This window comes from Talpa europaea (genome assembly GCF_964194135.1).
Source record: "Talpa europaea genome assembly, chromosome: 16".
NCBI lineage: Eukaryota > Metazoa > Chordata > Mammalia > Eulipotyphla > Talpidae > Talpa > Talpa europaea.
The window spans coordinates 22,863,063-22,878,444 of NC_140084.1; the positions used below are offsets into that span (position 1 = coordinate 22,863,063).

The 15,382-nt window shown below is 35.7% G+C and overlaps 1 protein-coding gene across 4 annotated transcripts in view; it reads right to left on the reverse strand.

Annotated features, from left to right (window-relative positions):
- The window catches only part of PHKB (phosphorylase kinase regulatory subunit beta), a gene marked incomplete at both ends in the record, with an annotated part of 230,434 nt that overhangs the window by 173,462 nt on the left and 41,590 nt on the right, over nt 1–15,382 (reverse strand). For all 4 annotated transcript variants that reach the window (XM_084257797.1, XM_084257798.1, XM_084257796.1 and 1 more), the window contains 2 exons: nt 18–125; nt 7,704–7,803. In XM_084257797.1, coding sequence (XP_084113923.1) covers nt 18–125; nt 7,704–7,803 — 208 coding nt within the window. The remainder of the gene's footprint in view (nt 1–17; nt 126–7,703; nt 7,804–15,382) is intronic.

The following is a 15,382-nucleotide window of genomic DNA, read 5'->3' on the forward strand; positions in this document are numbered from 1 at the left end:
CTGTAATCTGTTTTTACCTGAAGATGACCATATTCTTCATAGGAGAGCATCTCATCCCCTGTATGCACATTGAAGATAGAGTGAAGGCAAGTTGTTGGGCGTGGATCCTGCTTAAACTGCTGGACCTAGAAACAAACATAAAATGTAAACATTGCTAGTAATTCACATTCTCGTCCAAGTTTAGAAGTTAATTTTCATGAAACATTTTAATGAGGAAAGCTATAGCTTATAGGCAGAGAAAAGAATAAAGGAGAAATGTTACTTATTCTAAAATAAAACAAAACAGAAAACTCATAATCAGGGCCTCCCTGGTAGAGCAGGTGGTTGAGTGCAGCACTGTGATACTGTCCGCAGGCTCTGCACTGCCAGTTCAATCCCCACCGGCCAACCTACATGGCACAGCAGACCTCTCCTGTCTCACCCACTGCTCCCCTCAGCAGTGTATTTCGGTCATTCTGCCTGTTCTGTTCCCCACTCTGTCTCTGGTGAATATTCTCAATCTCCACACCTCTGGCCTGTACCCCAGTTCTTGTATACATAAGTAAATAAATCTTTTAAAAAAGAAAACTCATAACCACTATCTTAACAGAGTTAACATGATGAATACTTTATTGACATTTCACAAACAGCAAGTCAGTGTGATGGAGAACATGTCAATGCAGTGGCAGTAGCTTTGCTATGATTTGCACCTTTTATTTTTTTTAAAGATTTATGTATTTATGCATACAAGAACTGAGGTGTGGGAGGGTGAGAGGATTCACCAGAGATAGAACGGGGAGAAGAACAGGCATATGGACTGAAGATACTGCTGAAGGGAGCAGCGGGTGAGCCAGGAGAGGTCTGCTGCGCCATGTGGGTATCTCCTTGGCCAGCCGGGTATCAAACCCGTGCTGCAGAGGCTGCAGACAGCTTCATGGCGCTGTGCTCAACCCCCTGTGCCACCAGGGAGGCCCACGTCTTTTATTTTAGAGTCAAGTAATGGTTCATTCTATGGGAGAGGACTACAGGTATTGTAGCCCTTGGACTACTATTTGGAAATGCTTACATGAAACTCAATGAAAAAGTGCTTCAGTCACATTCTAATTCAGTAAGTATTCAAAACTTCAAATGTTACTTCTTTCTCTGAGGCTCACAAAGTATAACCTATGTTTCTGTCAACATGTTTCCATTTCTGCTTCTGCACACTCATTACTAAGACACAAATTCCAAGAGAACATGGGCTACCCCTTTAGCAACTGAACATAAAAAAATTAACAATTTTAGGATACTAAGTAAACTCTAACAGATCTAACAAACTCCAAAGGCAAAAATGATCTTTAAAGGTCTGTTCAACTTGGCAAACACAGACTGATGCCAATATATGCAAGAAACAGACAGTCCCCAACTTAGGATGGGGTAGTTCATGATTTTTCAACTTTACAATGGTGCAAAGGCTATATGCATTCAGTAGAAACTGTACTTCAATTTTTTAATTTTATCTTTTCCCAGATTAGGACTATGTAGTCCAATACTCTCTTGTGATGCTAAAACGGCAGGGCTTCCAGTCAGACACATAAAGACAAGAGTTAACAACTAGTACTCCATAGTATATACCGTGTGGCCAGCATTTTCTGGTTCTGATATTTTCAATTTGCAACAGGTTCACTGGGACAGAATGCCATCATAAATCAAGGAAGAACTGTACTGACCTAGTCTCTAGAAGTATGAGATGAATAGAAATAGAGAATGAATAGAAAGACATATAGCACTATGTAAAGGCAACAACAACTTCTGAATGGTTAGGATCTTGCCTCATTTAACTTGAATAAAGAAGCATATAAAACCACATTCTCTTCTCTACCTTCAAATAAAATTCTTTCCTCTCACCTCCCACATCAGGATGCCTATCCCTGGCTTTGTGTTTTTATTAGTTGTATCTCAGACTATCTAATAGTCTTCTGGAAGCTACACTATCCAGTACAGCAGCCACCAGCTATGTTTCACTAATTGAAATATAATTAAATAAAATTTAGAAATACAGTTTGCTTGCCACACTGCAAAAGAACAAAACTGCAAGCAGTCAATAGCCACATGTGACTAGTGACAGCTATTTTGTCCAACTCAGTAACAAAGAACATTGCTATCATCACAGAAAGTTTAATGAACATTACTATTCTAGAGAGCTAATACAACTTTGTACATCCAACTTTGTACATCCTCCTACTCCACCAGGGATCATGCACAAATGCAGCCTTCCCTATGATGAAGTCAACAAAAGGAGAGTCAGAATCCATCAGTATGTAATCAGGCAAGAAAGAATGACGGTAAAGGGTAAAGGCAGGGATGTATGTTCTCTACCTACATAAAGTGACCAAAACATCCAGTGTTAACTCAGAGAAAGTGAGAAGGCCAGACTTATGCAATATCTGAATTTGCTGGCAAGAGTGTTAGACTACACTAATAGAAACAAGTACTGTCACTTCTTTCAAATTACCACAATTATTATCTCAAAACATTGAACATTATTCTGGGGCTTTTATATAAAATATGGTTATGTTAAAACAAAACACATTCTGCCCACTTGGCAAGAATGTAAAAAGGAAAGACTTCATCAGCTTAATAAAGTGTTTCAGTTGACAGTGTTTGTCATTTATCTTCAAGATACACAAGTACCCAGCATGAGAATTTATATTACATCACTGTGCCAGAGAAAAAGCAAGCTACTAAATAATTAAAGATGATGAAATGGGGAAATACATAACTATGCTTTGAGTCTTAAAGCTGTTAAAAGATAATTTAAAATTTCAGAAAAAAATAAGACTCCAACTCTATATTGAAAATCAATGGGTCATATTGATGTGAAAATTATTCTTTAAAGCAGTCAAAAACAAAAAATAGTATTTCATATGAAGTATGGCATCTGGCAAATAAAGATAATAATCAAAGTAAATATTTTAGATAAAAAAATCTAGAATGTTTTCTCTGCTTGTTATTTTATTAAGATTTTTCCCCCTGAAAACTTTAATCTTTGTGAACCAAAAGCTTATCATTTAGGAAAAGGTAACTGAGAAATTTGTACTCATTCTTAAATTTATAGCCTTACAATATACAATTAAATAGAAAATCACCTCACAAGGAAATTCTCTAAGAATAAATTTTATAAAATTTCTTGTAATTATTCCTGTGAATAAGAAAATGCTCAGGTTTCATTAATTTTTTTATTTTAATAAATTTTATTTTTATATTCCCCATACAATTGCAATCCCCTTATTTTGACCCCAATCCCTCCCCTCCCCACCCCCCACCCCCCATAGATTGTCTCTTGTTCATAGTTGTTTGTTGATTTTGATTATTTTCTTTCTTATAGTTATTCATTTTCCCGGTCCCTTATTTAAGTTTTCTAGATTCCTGCTATGAGTGAGACCAACCGGTATTTTTCTTTTTCTTTCTGGCATATTTAGCTGAGCATGATCCCTTCCAGCGCCATCCATGTTGCTGCAAATGGCATGTGTTTATCTTTTTTGAATGCTGAGTAATAATCCATGGTGTACATGTACCACATCTTCTTGATCCAGTCATCTATTTTGGGGCATTTGGGTTGTTTCCAAAGCTTATCTATAGTAAACAGTGCTGCTATAAACATAAGGGTGCAGGTGTTCTTTGGAATTGATGTTTCTGTGTCCTTTGGGTAAATACCTAGGAGTGGAATTGCTGGATCATATGGAAGCTCTATGTTTAGTAGGTCCAGAAATCTCCACACAGCTCTCCATAGTGGTTGGACCAGTTTATACTCCCACCAACAGTGCAGGAGAATTCCTATTTCTCCACATCCTTGCCAACATTTGTTGTTGCTAGTTTTTTTAATATGTGCCATTCTCACTGGTGTAAGATGGTATCTCATTGTAGTTTTGATTTGCATTTCCCTGATTACAAGTGATGTTGAACATTTTTTCATATGCCTGTTGGCCATTTGCATTTGCTCTTCAGAGAAGTTTCTTTTTAGCTCTTCTGCCCATTTTTGACTGGATTATTTTCTTTGTTGTTGTTGAGTCTCATCAGCTCTTTGCAGATTTTTGTGATCAGTCCTTTATCATTAGTGTTGGGTGCAAAAATGTTCTCCCAGTCGGTGGGGTTTCTCTTTGTTTTTGTTATTGTCTCTTTTGCTGTGCAGAAGCTCTTTAATTTGATGTAGTCCCAGCTGTTTATCTTTGCCTTCACTATCACTGCTTTGGGTGATGTGTCTGTAAAGATGTCTTTGATGTGCATATCACATAGTGTTTCGCCTATATTTCCTTCTATGTTTCAGGTCTTATGTCTAGTTCTTTAATCCATTTTGAGTTGATTTTTGTGTATGGTGTGAGGTAGTAGTCAAGCTTCATTCTTTTGCATGTAGCAACCCAGTTTTCCCAGCACCATTTATTGAACAAACTTTCTTTGCTCCAATGCATATTCTTTGCTCCTTTGTCAAAGGTTAGTTGACCATTAATCTGTGGGTTTATTTCTGGATTTTCTATTCCATTCCATTGGTCTGTATGTCTGTTCTGGTTCCAATACCATGCAGAAACTGCTCAGGTTTTAAATGAATAAATATTTTAAGCAGAAAATTAAGAACAGCAACCTTCACACCATATTGTAAAGCAATTATCTATCCTCCAAGCTATTAACTGCAAATTAAATTGATTGTTTAAAATTCTGGCTGCTCCCCCTGAAGGAGTATTAGAAAAGAAAATAGACAAATACGCATATGAACATTGAGAGGTAAAAAATACCTAATGTTATTTTTTTTTAAAGATTTATTTATTTATTTATACAAGCACTGGGTAGTCAGAAGCGCGGGAGGGTGAGAGAATTCACCAGAGCCAGAGCTGGGAGCAGAGCAGGCAGAAGGACCGAGGTACACTGCTGAGGGGAGCAGCGGGCGGCAGGAAAGGTCTGTGCGCCATGTGGGACCCTCCCCTGGTGGCCGGGGAGCAGCCGGGGATCCAACCTGCACTGCAGAGGCTGCGGGCAGCTTCACAACCCAGCACTCAACCGCTGCGCCACTGGGGAGGCCCTAAATACCTAATGTTATTAAGTAGGCATTAAGATAATGGCAAGACAATAATACAAATCAGATTGCTCTAGGGGCCTCCCTGGTGGCGCAAGGGCTTAAGTGCCAGCACTGTGAATATATCTGCAGCTTCTGCAGCATGAGTTCAATCCCTGGCCTGCAAGGAAGCTACCCACAGGGCACAGCAGACCTTTCCGGTCTTGCCCGCTGCTCCCCTCAGCAGTGTATTTCAGTCAGTCTGCCTGTTCTGTTCCTACTCTGTCTCTTGTATGCATAAATAAATCAATCCTTAAAAAAAAAATCTATAATTTAAGGAATTCAGTCACATTCAAATTTTATTCAAGTGAAAACTGGTTAGTGAGGATGTATAATATTTAGAAAAGACCATGAACAATTGGGTATAGAAGCCACAAAGGGAAAACTTTCTATCATTTCTTCTTTATGATAAATAATTTAATCTAAATCTGTCAACTTGTTTATCAAACACATGAAATTCATGACTGTCACAATGTTTCCTTGAGGGAAAAGCTGAATTCATAGACACACATTCAAGAAATGATAAGTGTGAAATAAACAGTAAACTTTTCACACACAGGCAAAAATAATTCTAATCACAATTCAATATATATGACATACTAGTTTAATTCAAGTAGGGTATAACTTACGACACACTATTATTTCAAGCACTGAAAAACTTTTATAATAATGATGTGTAAAGTCAAATTTCAGTAGACAAATTATAATTTAGTCACTTATTTCTATTACAACTTGAGAATAACTTAAATTTTTCTTCCAACAAACATTTTTTCTTGCCTTTTCTGGTGGCAGAATATAAATGACTTTTTATTTTATTTTGACTTCAAATAAAGGTCTTAAGAAGAAATTGTTGTAATTTTTATCCTTTTCAAGCATAAATTAAAGCTTAATATAATAGTCACATGATAAAGACACATAAAATGCTAAGTGATCCAAATTGCCTGCATAATTACTGATGCATCTTCGTTAATATGTATATTAGAAACATATCTGAGGCAGGTGGTGTAGAAGGAAGGAGTAACAACAATGATGATAACAACAAATATTTACTGTATGCTCACCTGGTGCAGGTCCTGTGCTATATGTTTTCTTATAAAATTTCTTAGTTTTCACAAGAACCCTACTATTATCCACATAGTACAAGATACTACTATTATCCACATTTTACAGATGAAAAACATTGAAGCATTAGAAGTTAAGCAATTTACCCAACATCACACATCTAGAAACAGACTAGAAAACAGCATGGTACGTTTATGCTGACTGTCCAGAAAAGATCATAAACACAGCCTAAGATGGCTACCCTTACAAAGACTATTTGTAAGGCTGCTGCTTGGGAAATGTGTGGGAAATTGGAATCCAGGAGTCTACCATTCCCTGAATAGAGAATGCCTAAACTGCTTATACAAACAAATATTGTTTATGCAAAACACCTGCTGCCTTCGATGAGTTGAGTTTTGGTAGAGGGTGAGTATGTGACCAGATAGCAAAGAGAAGTAGGATAACAAGTCTCTAATGAGTTTTCCAGGTAGACAACATGTTATTACAAGTGTTATCACAACTCATTGCTACAGGTATTAAGTGTATCTGTGTGAACCCACTGGGAGGGGACTCTTGGAAACTTGTACCTCTCTTCCTCCACACTTTGCCCTGTGTACTTTTTCATTTTTTGATTTAGCTTTGGCTCCCTTCACTGTAATAAACCACAGCCATGACTATGATTAACTGCTGAGCCAGGTGAGTTCGCCAAGGAATCATCAAACTTGGTGGCCTTGGAGTCCCATGGCATAATGATCTACCTATGTAGATGCACTGTATTAGGACCAGAGGACATAAAAATGTAGGTAAGCAGGGCAAGTCACAAAGCCACATTACAATTGTATAGAGCTTTACAATTTTTTTTTGAGGTAACATTGGTTTACAACACTGTGTGTGATTCAGAGTCATAAGATCACACCATTTCAGACGTATATCCTCACACCACACCCACCACCAAGTCACCCATACTCCTCCACCATAGTGCCTCAGCCCTCTGCTCACTGTTTTCTCCCTGCCTCCTCTTGTAGTCTTGATTCTTCAGTGAATTTCCTAGGATTTGTTATAAGCTTGGAGGTTTAGAAACTTAAAACTTTTATGATGTATATTCTATTCTTTAATTTCCATAATAACCCTATAAAATTTGCTGTTTTCTAAGCCTATAATTCCTGCAATCTATACATGTAAATAAACAAAGCATTTTATTTTTTAATGAACATTCACCAAAGCCAGAGCATTCACATGTCCAAAAGGAATTTTGATAAAGAGTTTCTTAAGTAACATAATACTGGTTAGAATTATCGAACTGTGAGCTTCCTGAGAAATAGAGCAGTAATCAAGAAAAACCAGATGCAAACTAACAAACAAACTCAAGCCTCAATAATAAATCTCAATCACTTCTTGCTTAAGGTGTTTCTTCAATTTCAGGATTTCTAAACCTTGGGCTGGGAAGGCAGAGGTTGTTTTAACCTATCTAGACTGACCTGTGATGTAGCTTTACCTTTTGAAAGTACATTCTTCTTCAGAAGATGCTATTGCTATATTGGTTAAATTAATCCTTTAGAATGATGTGAGAATTCCAGTCCACACTACAGTGTTTTACCTTATCGGCCTGACGCATATAGCAGTAGAGAATCCCTCTCATACATTTTATAGCCGAGTGCTCCAGCTCATGGGTCCTTCCCTTGTCATCATCAATGCGCCTGGGTGAGAGAGATAACTCATGAAACAAATTGGAAATGCATTTGAAAAGGAAGCAGAGCTTTTGATAATTAAGTATTTAACTATCTGGCTAATCCTATGTTCTGGCAACATGTACTAATTCTGTAACAGTGAAACTCCATTTTCCCAGCAGATGTAGAAACACTGCAGTAAAAAAAAAAAAAAAAAAAAAAATCCTATGATGAAACTTGTGCAAATTTCTCCTTCTTTTAAGGAAGTAAGCCAATTGCTTTAAAAATAGCATACAATATTTTCTACATTGACTTCTAAGGATATTTTTAAAGTTTCCTTTAAACTTTAAAAGAATATTTCTATATTGGAAAATTCTACCACAAGGTTCTTTAAACTCACTGTCACAGAGCAAGGCAATTTTTAATATCAAGAAATCCCTTTAAAGTTATGCATCAGCCACTTGGATTCAAGGAAGCACAGATTAAGGTAGGCACATGCCTTCTTAGTTCTGCCATGTGTTAATAATGCCAGCATGGGCACTTGAGTCAACAATGCCTTCAACTAAACACTTCCAGTACCATACACAATACTCAGGGAGGAAGTTTAATATTCTAAGGTCTTATTTATTTATTATTGATTAAACTATTTTACTTTCTTACATTATTGTTTATTTTTGTACACTATTTGAGTCCTCCCTTCAAGTGTAGTCCCCATAAATCTCCCACCACATCACCTGTGAATCATAACACAGTCCCTTGTACTCTTCCCTACGCTGCCTTGTCCCTCTCTTTCTGCCCCCACACTCTCCCTCCCCTGCTATATTCCTCAGATCTATAATTTGTCTAAGGTATTACTTAAAATCAATGGACCACAGTTTACATCTCTGGCTTTTAAAAAGAAAGAAGAGCTAAACCCTAACTATTAAGCAAGGTTAATATATTCTTCTGTCATTAAGTTAGATTTTTATTATGGAACAGTAACCTTCAAAAGGTGAATCAGAGTAACCCACTACTGAGAAATAAAAGCTGCTTATTCATTATGTCTCTTAATATTAATTAAAATATAAGGTGATGACCCTCATTTCATCATATATGCATATAGTTTATATATATATATCATATATATAGTTGATCAAGTATATCAACTATCTCCTTAAAAATGTGTATTATAATTAGCTCTTTTTTTAACATCAGATCTCATATACCACTGCTAGGAAGACTGACGATCATTTTAACATATTATGGTAAATGTCAAAAAAAGTAGGCTATTTATCATTAATATATCATCCTTCTTTTTGACATGTAGCACTGCAGTAAAACTAGCATAATTTTGCTCTATGCTCTATTTTTTCCCTGATGTAAGAAACAAATGTTTTAATAGAAGCAAATTATATCATGATTTCTGTGAACCAGGCATTGATATACAGAGGAAGAACAATTGTAATAAAATCAGCTCAATAAGATGTTCTGTGTATAAGTCCTACCTCATCTAAAAACCAAGAAGGGCCTCGCTGGTAACACAGGGGTTAAAGTCTCAGCACTATCAAGTTTTCACCTGCACTGTGGTATGAGTTTAATCCCAGCCAGGGAGCTACCCACATTGTGCAGCACACCTCTCCTGTCTCGCCTGCTGTTCCCCTCAGCAGTGTATTTCAGTGGATCTGCCAGTGTATTTCTGCTCCTCACTCTCTGTCTCTGATGAATCCTCTCACCCCCTGCACCTCTGGCATACACCCCAGTTCTTGCATGCATAAAGAAATAAAAAACAAATCTTTTAAAAAAGAAAAATAATCAGAAAAAAATCATGTCTTTCTAAAATGGTCTTTATAATAATTGTCAGCCCTTAATTTGAACAAGTATTAAAACAAGACTAAAATATTCTAGAATAATTCAGCTACAAACATCCATCTATTTTAATAAAGTATTATTTCTCCTTTCTTCTGTAAGTAAAATAAAAACCAGTAGAGTATTTCTCTTTTGACTGAAAAAGTAAGCAAGCAGCAGCTTTTTAGTAAAAATTAGGCCACTAGGCAATGTTCATTATTTTTCAGATTTATTTTTTTAACTGTTTGTAATTTTATCTAATACAAAAGGATTATTTTTCCAAAGATTCAAAAACATATTGGTAGGTTTATTTACTTGCAAAGAGTAATCCCCCAAATTTGCAATAATGTACCTTCAGTGTTCCTGAAGGTAATATCATAATGTTATCCATTCATTCATCATTCATTCATTCATTCATTATTAAAATACTATTATTTTACATTCTTGGTAATTTTTTTCACAATAAAGAGTTTCTCCCCTTAAATGTGGTGCCAGCCACCATGGTTCTCTCGCCAAATCATTCATAATCCTCCAGAATAATCTATTGTGCTCATGTGCTTCTTTTTCTCCCCCCCCCACCCCTTTCTCTGCCCCATTCCACCTCCTCTCCTGGATGCTTCAGATCCATGATCAGATTTCAAGGGTTGGTTTAAAAGTCTGTCATTTGGTTTCTCTATATTCCACATATAAGTGAATTTACCCAATATTTATTTTTCTCCTTCTGGCTTGTTTCACTTATGATAACCCCGTTCAGCTCCAACCATGTTGCCACAAATGGCATGAGTTTATCATTTTTGATCACTGAGTATGTTCCATTATGTATATATACAGCACATTTTGTTGATCTAATCATATACTCTGGGGCATTTTTGTTACTTCCTTATCTTAGCTATTGTAAATTGTTCTGTATAAACATCGTATTGCAGGTTTCCTTTCCAATTAGTGTTTTGGTGTTCCTTAGTTAGATACCTACAAGTGGAATTAGTGGGTCATATGGCAGATACATTTTTAGTCTTTTGAGGAACGTCCAAACTTTTTTCCATAGAGAATGGGCCAGTCTATATCACCAACAACAGTGTAAGAGGATTCCTCTTTCTCCACATCATCATTGGCACTTGTTGCTTCTGGTTTTTGTGATATGGGACATTCTCACAGGTGTGAGGTGGTATTTCAATGTGGTTTTCATTTGCACTTCCCTGATAACTGATCATGAACATTTTTCCATATGCCTACTGGCCATCTACATGTCTTCTTTGGGGAAGCACCTGTCAATTTCATCTGCCCATTCATTCATTGGGTTCTTTGTTTTCTTTTTTATTACATTGTATGAGCTCTTTGTAGATCTTCAATAGGAGTCCCTCATCAAATGTAAATATTTTCTCCCATTCAGGTGGATGTCTCTCTGTTTTGGTTACTGTCTCTTTTGCTCTACAGGGGATTTTTAGTTTGATGTAGTTCCTGTTGTTTAAATTCTCCTTTATTTTCCTTGCTGCTGGAGATGAATCTTCAAAGATGTTGCTGAAGGTCATGTCATGGAGGGCTTTCTTCTATATACTGTATGGTTTCAGTCTTAAATCCAATTTTTATCCATTTTGAGTAGATTTTGGTGTATAGTAGGAAAGAGTGATCTAGTTTCATTCTTTTGCATGTGGCAGTTCAATTTTCCCAACACCATTTATTTTTTTTTAAATTGGTTCTTTCAATTTATGTAGACTACGAAGATTTTGTATACTCTTGCAGTAACAACACCACTTTCCTCTATTATTTAAGCCTAATAAATTAACAGGATCTAAGTCATTTCTGCTGTTGAAAAATTACAGCTGAGTTTGCATGGGTTTTGATAAATCCGTATGTCCTATTTTTGTTTTTTGTTTTTTTTTAATAATAAATTTTATTTTTATATTCCCCATACAATTGCAACCCCCCCATTCTGACCCCAATCCCAATCACCATTTATTGAAGAGGCTTTCCTTGTTCCAGTGTGGATATTTCCCTCTTTTGTTGTAGGTTAGTTGCCCATAAAAATACGGCTTTATTTCTGGGCTCTCAACACTACAGCATCGGTTTGTGTGTCTATTTTTGTGCCAGTACTACACCATTGTAATTATTATGGTTTTGTTGTGTATTTTAGATTCTGCAGGAGTGATACCTCCATTTTTTCCCATTAGTCAGAATATTGGCTATTTGGGGTCTTTGTGAATTTCAGTAATATTTGTTCTACTTTTAAGAAGAATTCCATTGCGATGTTTATTGAGATTGCACTGAATCTGTATATTGCTTTAGGTAGGATGGCCATTTTGACAATGTTAATTAATCTTATCCATGAGTAAGAAATATCTTTCAATTTCTTTGTGTCTTTTTCTATTTACTTTTACATTGTTTTATAGTTTTCTCTTCACATCCTTTGTTAGCCTTATTCCCAGGGATTTAATTTTGGGGGTGATATTATAAATGGGATGGCTTTCTTAATTTCTTCTGCTGCTAGTTCACTTTGCATATAAAAAAGCTACTGATTTCCATGTTGATATTGTATCCTTCTACTCTGCTTAATTGGTTTATTCTTAATTAGTTTTTCCATTGAGTCACTGGGCTTCTTATATATTACAATATCATCTGCAAATAATGATAGATTTACTTCTTTTTTCCTAATTTGGATTCCTTATATTTGTTTCTCTTGCCTAACTGTTCTAGCTAGGACTTCTAATACGATGTTGAATAGTAGTGGTGAGAGTGGACATCCTTGTCTTATACCAGATCTGAGTAGAAAGGCTTTCAGTTTTTCACCACTGAGAATAATACTAGCCGTGTTTTTGTCATATATGGCTTTTATTGTGTTAAGAGATGTCCCTTTTATTCCCTATCTCTCAAGGGTTTTCTTCATAAAAGGATGCTGGATCTTATCAAATACTTTCTCAGCATCAATTGATATGACCATATGGTTTTTACTTTCCTTTTTGTTGACAAAGTGAATTATATCAATTGATTTTCGAATGTTGAACCATTATTGTGTTTCTGGCATAAATCCTACTTGATCATGATGTATAATCTTTTTAATGGGTTTTAGATTCAATTTGCTAAGATTTTATTAAGACATCTGTGTTCAATAAGAAAATTAGTTTGTAGTTTTCTTTGTGTTGTTTTTTCTTTGGTTTTGGTATTAGCTTGATGTTGGTTTCATAAAATGTGTTTGGAAGTGTTCCTTCTTGATTTTTTTTGAAAGAATCTGAGCAGGATGGGTATTAGCTCATCTTTGAAAGTGGTAGAAATCATTTGTGAATCCATCTATTATTGGGCTTTGTTGGGGGGGGAGTTTTGATTACTGTTTTAATTTCTTTGCTTGTGGTTAGTTTGTTCAGGTTTTTTTATTTCCTTCCAATTCAGTTTTAGATGGCAGTACTTTTCTAAGAATCTGTCCATCTCATCTAGGTTGCTGAATTTGTCTACATTTAACTGTTCTTAGTAATCACTTATTATCCTCTGATCTTCTGAAGTGTCTGTTGTAACTTTTCCTCTCACTTTTATTCCACTTTATTTGAGTCCCCCAACCCATTTTCTTTTAGTGAGCTGACTTAGAGGTTTGTTTATTTTGTTTCTTGTTTTCAAAGAACAAGCTTTACATTTCATTGACCTTTTGGTCTATCTTTTTGATATTGTTACATTTATTTCTGGTCTAATTTTTATTATTTCTTTCCACCTGTTAGCTTTTGTATTTCCTTTTTATTTTCCCTCATCTAATTTTTTGAGGTGAGAAACTAAGTTATTTATTTGTTTTTTTCTAATTTCTTGATGCAGGCCTTTATTGCTATATATTTCCCACCCACCACTGTTTTTGCTATGTCCCATATGATCTGAAAAGTTTTATGCTCATTATCATTTGGCTCAAGGTATTTTTTCATTTCTTCAGTGTCCCAGTGGTCATGAAGTAATATGTTGTTCAGTCTCCATAAACTACAATTCTTCCTTGTTTTCTTTTTGTACTTGATTTCTACTTCAGTGCCTTTAGGTCAGAGAAGATATTTGATATGATTTAAATCTTCATGAATTTTTATATTCATCTTGTGAAATAGTATATGGTTAACCCTAGAGGATAGCCCATGTACACTTGAAAAAATGTATACCTGGCTTTTTTTGAGTGTTGTGACATATAATTATCTTTTAAACCCATGCAGTCTAATTCTTTGTTCCTGTTTATATTCTGTCTTGTTAATTTATCTTTTGGTGAGACAGGGATGTTGAATTCTCCAACCACATATGTATTTTCTCTAATGTCTGTTCTCAGACTTGATAGGAATGGTCTAATATATTTCAGAGCTCCTTCATTTGGTGAGTATATTGATGAGAAGTATGTCTTTCCCCATTGTATTGTTCCTTTCCCTCTTGTGTTGTTAAGAGTACAAGTATTTTGAGTTCTTTGAAGATCTTTGTGATCAGTCCCTTATCAGTTGTATGGAGTGCAAAGATTTTCTCCCAATCGTTAGGGTGTCTCTTTGCTTTGGTTAATATCTCTTTTGCTGTAGAGAAGCTTTTTAGTGTTATGTAATACCAGCTGTTTATCTTTTCCTTCACTTTCTTTACGTTAGGGGATGAGCCTTTAAAGATGTTCCAGAGTTGTATATCATGTGGTATTTTATTTTCCTCTATATATTTTATGGTTTCAGGTCATATGTTCATTTCTTTCATCCATTTTGAGTTTTTTCTTTTTGCATGGTTTGAGGTAGTTGTTCAGTTTCATTCTTTTGCATGTGGTGGTCAAGTTTTCCCAGTGCCTTTTATTAAACAAACTGTTCTTTGCTTCTTTGTCAAAGATTACTTGTCCATATATGTGTGGGCTTATTTCTGGGTTTTCAATTCGATTTCATTGGTCTGTGTCTATTTTTGTTCAAGTACCATACTGTTTTAATTACCATGGCTTTAGGGGCATCCCTGGTGGCACAAAGGGTTAAGATGCAGCACTATGAAGTTATATGCAGTCACTGCAGCTCAAGTTCGAACCCCACCCAGGGAGGTGACCCCCATGGCGCAGCAGACCTCCCCTGATTCGCCTGCTGCTCCCCTCAGCAGTGTGTTTCAGTCAATCCGTCTGTTCTGTTCCACATTCTGTCACTGGTGAATCCTTCCCCCACCCTGATCTGTACCCCAGTTCTTGTATTCATAAATAAATAAATCTTTAAAAAAATTACCATGACTTTGTAGTATAGTTTGAAATTTGGGAGTGGGATTCCTCTATTCTCTTTCTTTTTAGTCAGGAGAGCTTTGGCTATTCAAGGTTTTTTGTGGTTCCATATAATTTCATCAAAATTGCTCTATTTCTTTGAATAAAGCCATTGAGATTTTATCAAGATTGCAACAAATCTCAAAATTGCTTTTGGGTAAGATGGCCATTTTAATAATGTTAATTCTTCTAATCCATGAGCAAGAAATGACCTTCCATTTCTTTGTGCCTTCTTCCTTTTCTTTTAATAATGTTTTATACTTTTCTTTGTATACGTCACTCACCTCCTTTGTTAGGTATATTCCCAGGTATTTGATTTTTTTTTTGTTTCAATTGTATATGGGATGGTTTTCTTGATTTTTTTCTTCGTATTGATTGATTGCATTTAGGAAGGCTACTGTTTTTTGTGTGTTGATTTTGTATCCTGTTACTTTACTAAGCTGGTTTATTATTATAATTAATTCTTCTGTGGCGTTTTTAGGATTCCCTATGTAGATAATCATATCATCTGCAAATAGTAATAGTTTTACTTCTTGCCCTATTTGGATTCCTTGTATGTCTTTCTCTTATCTT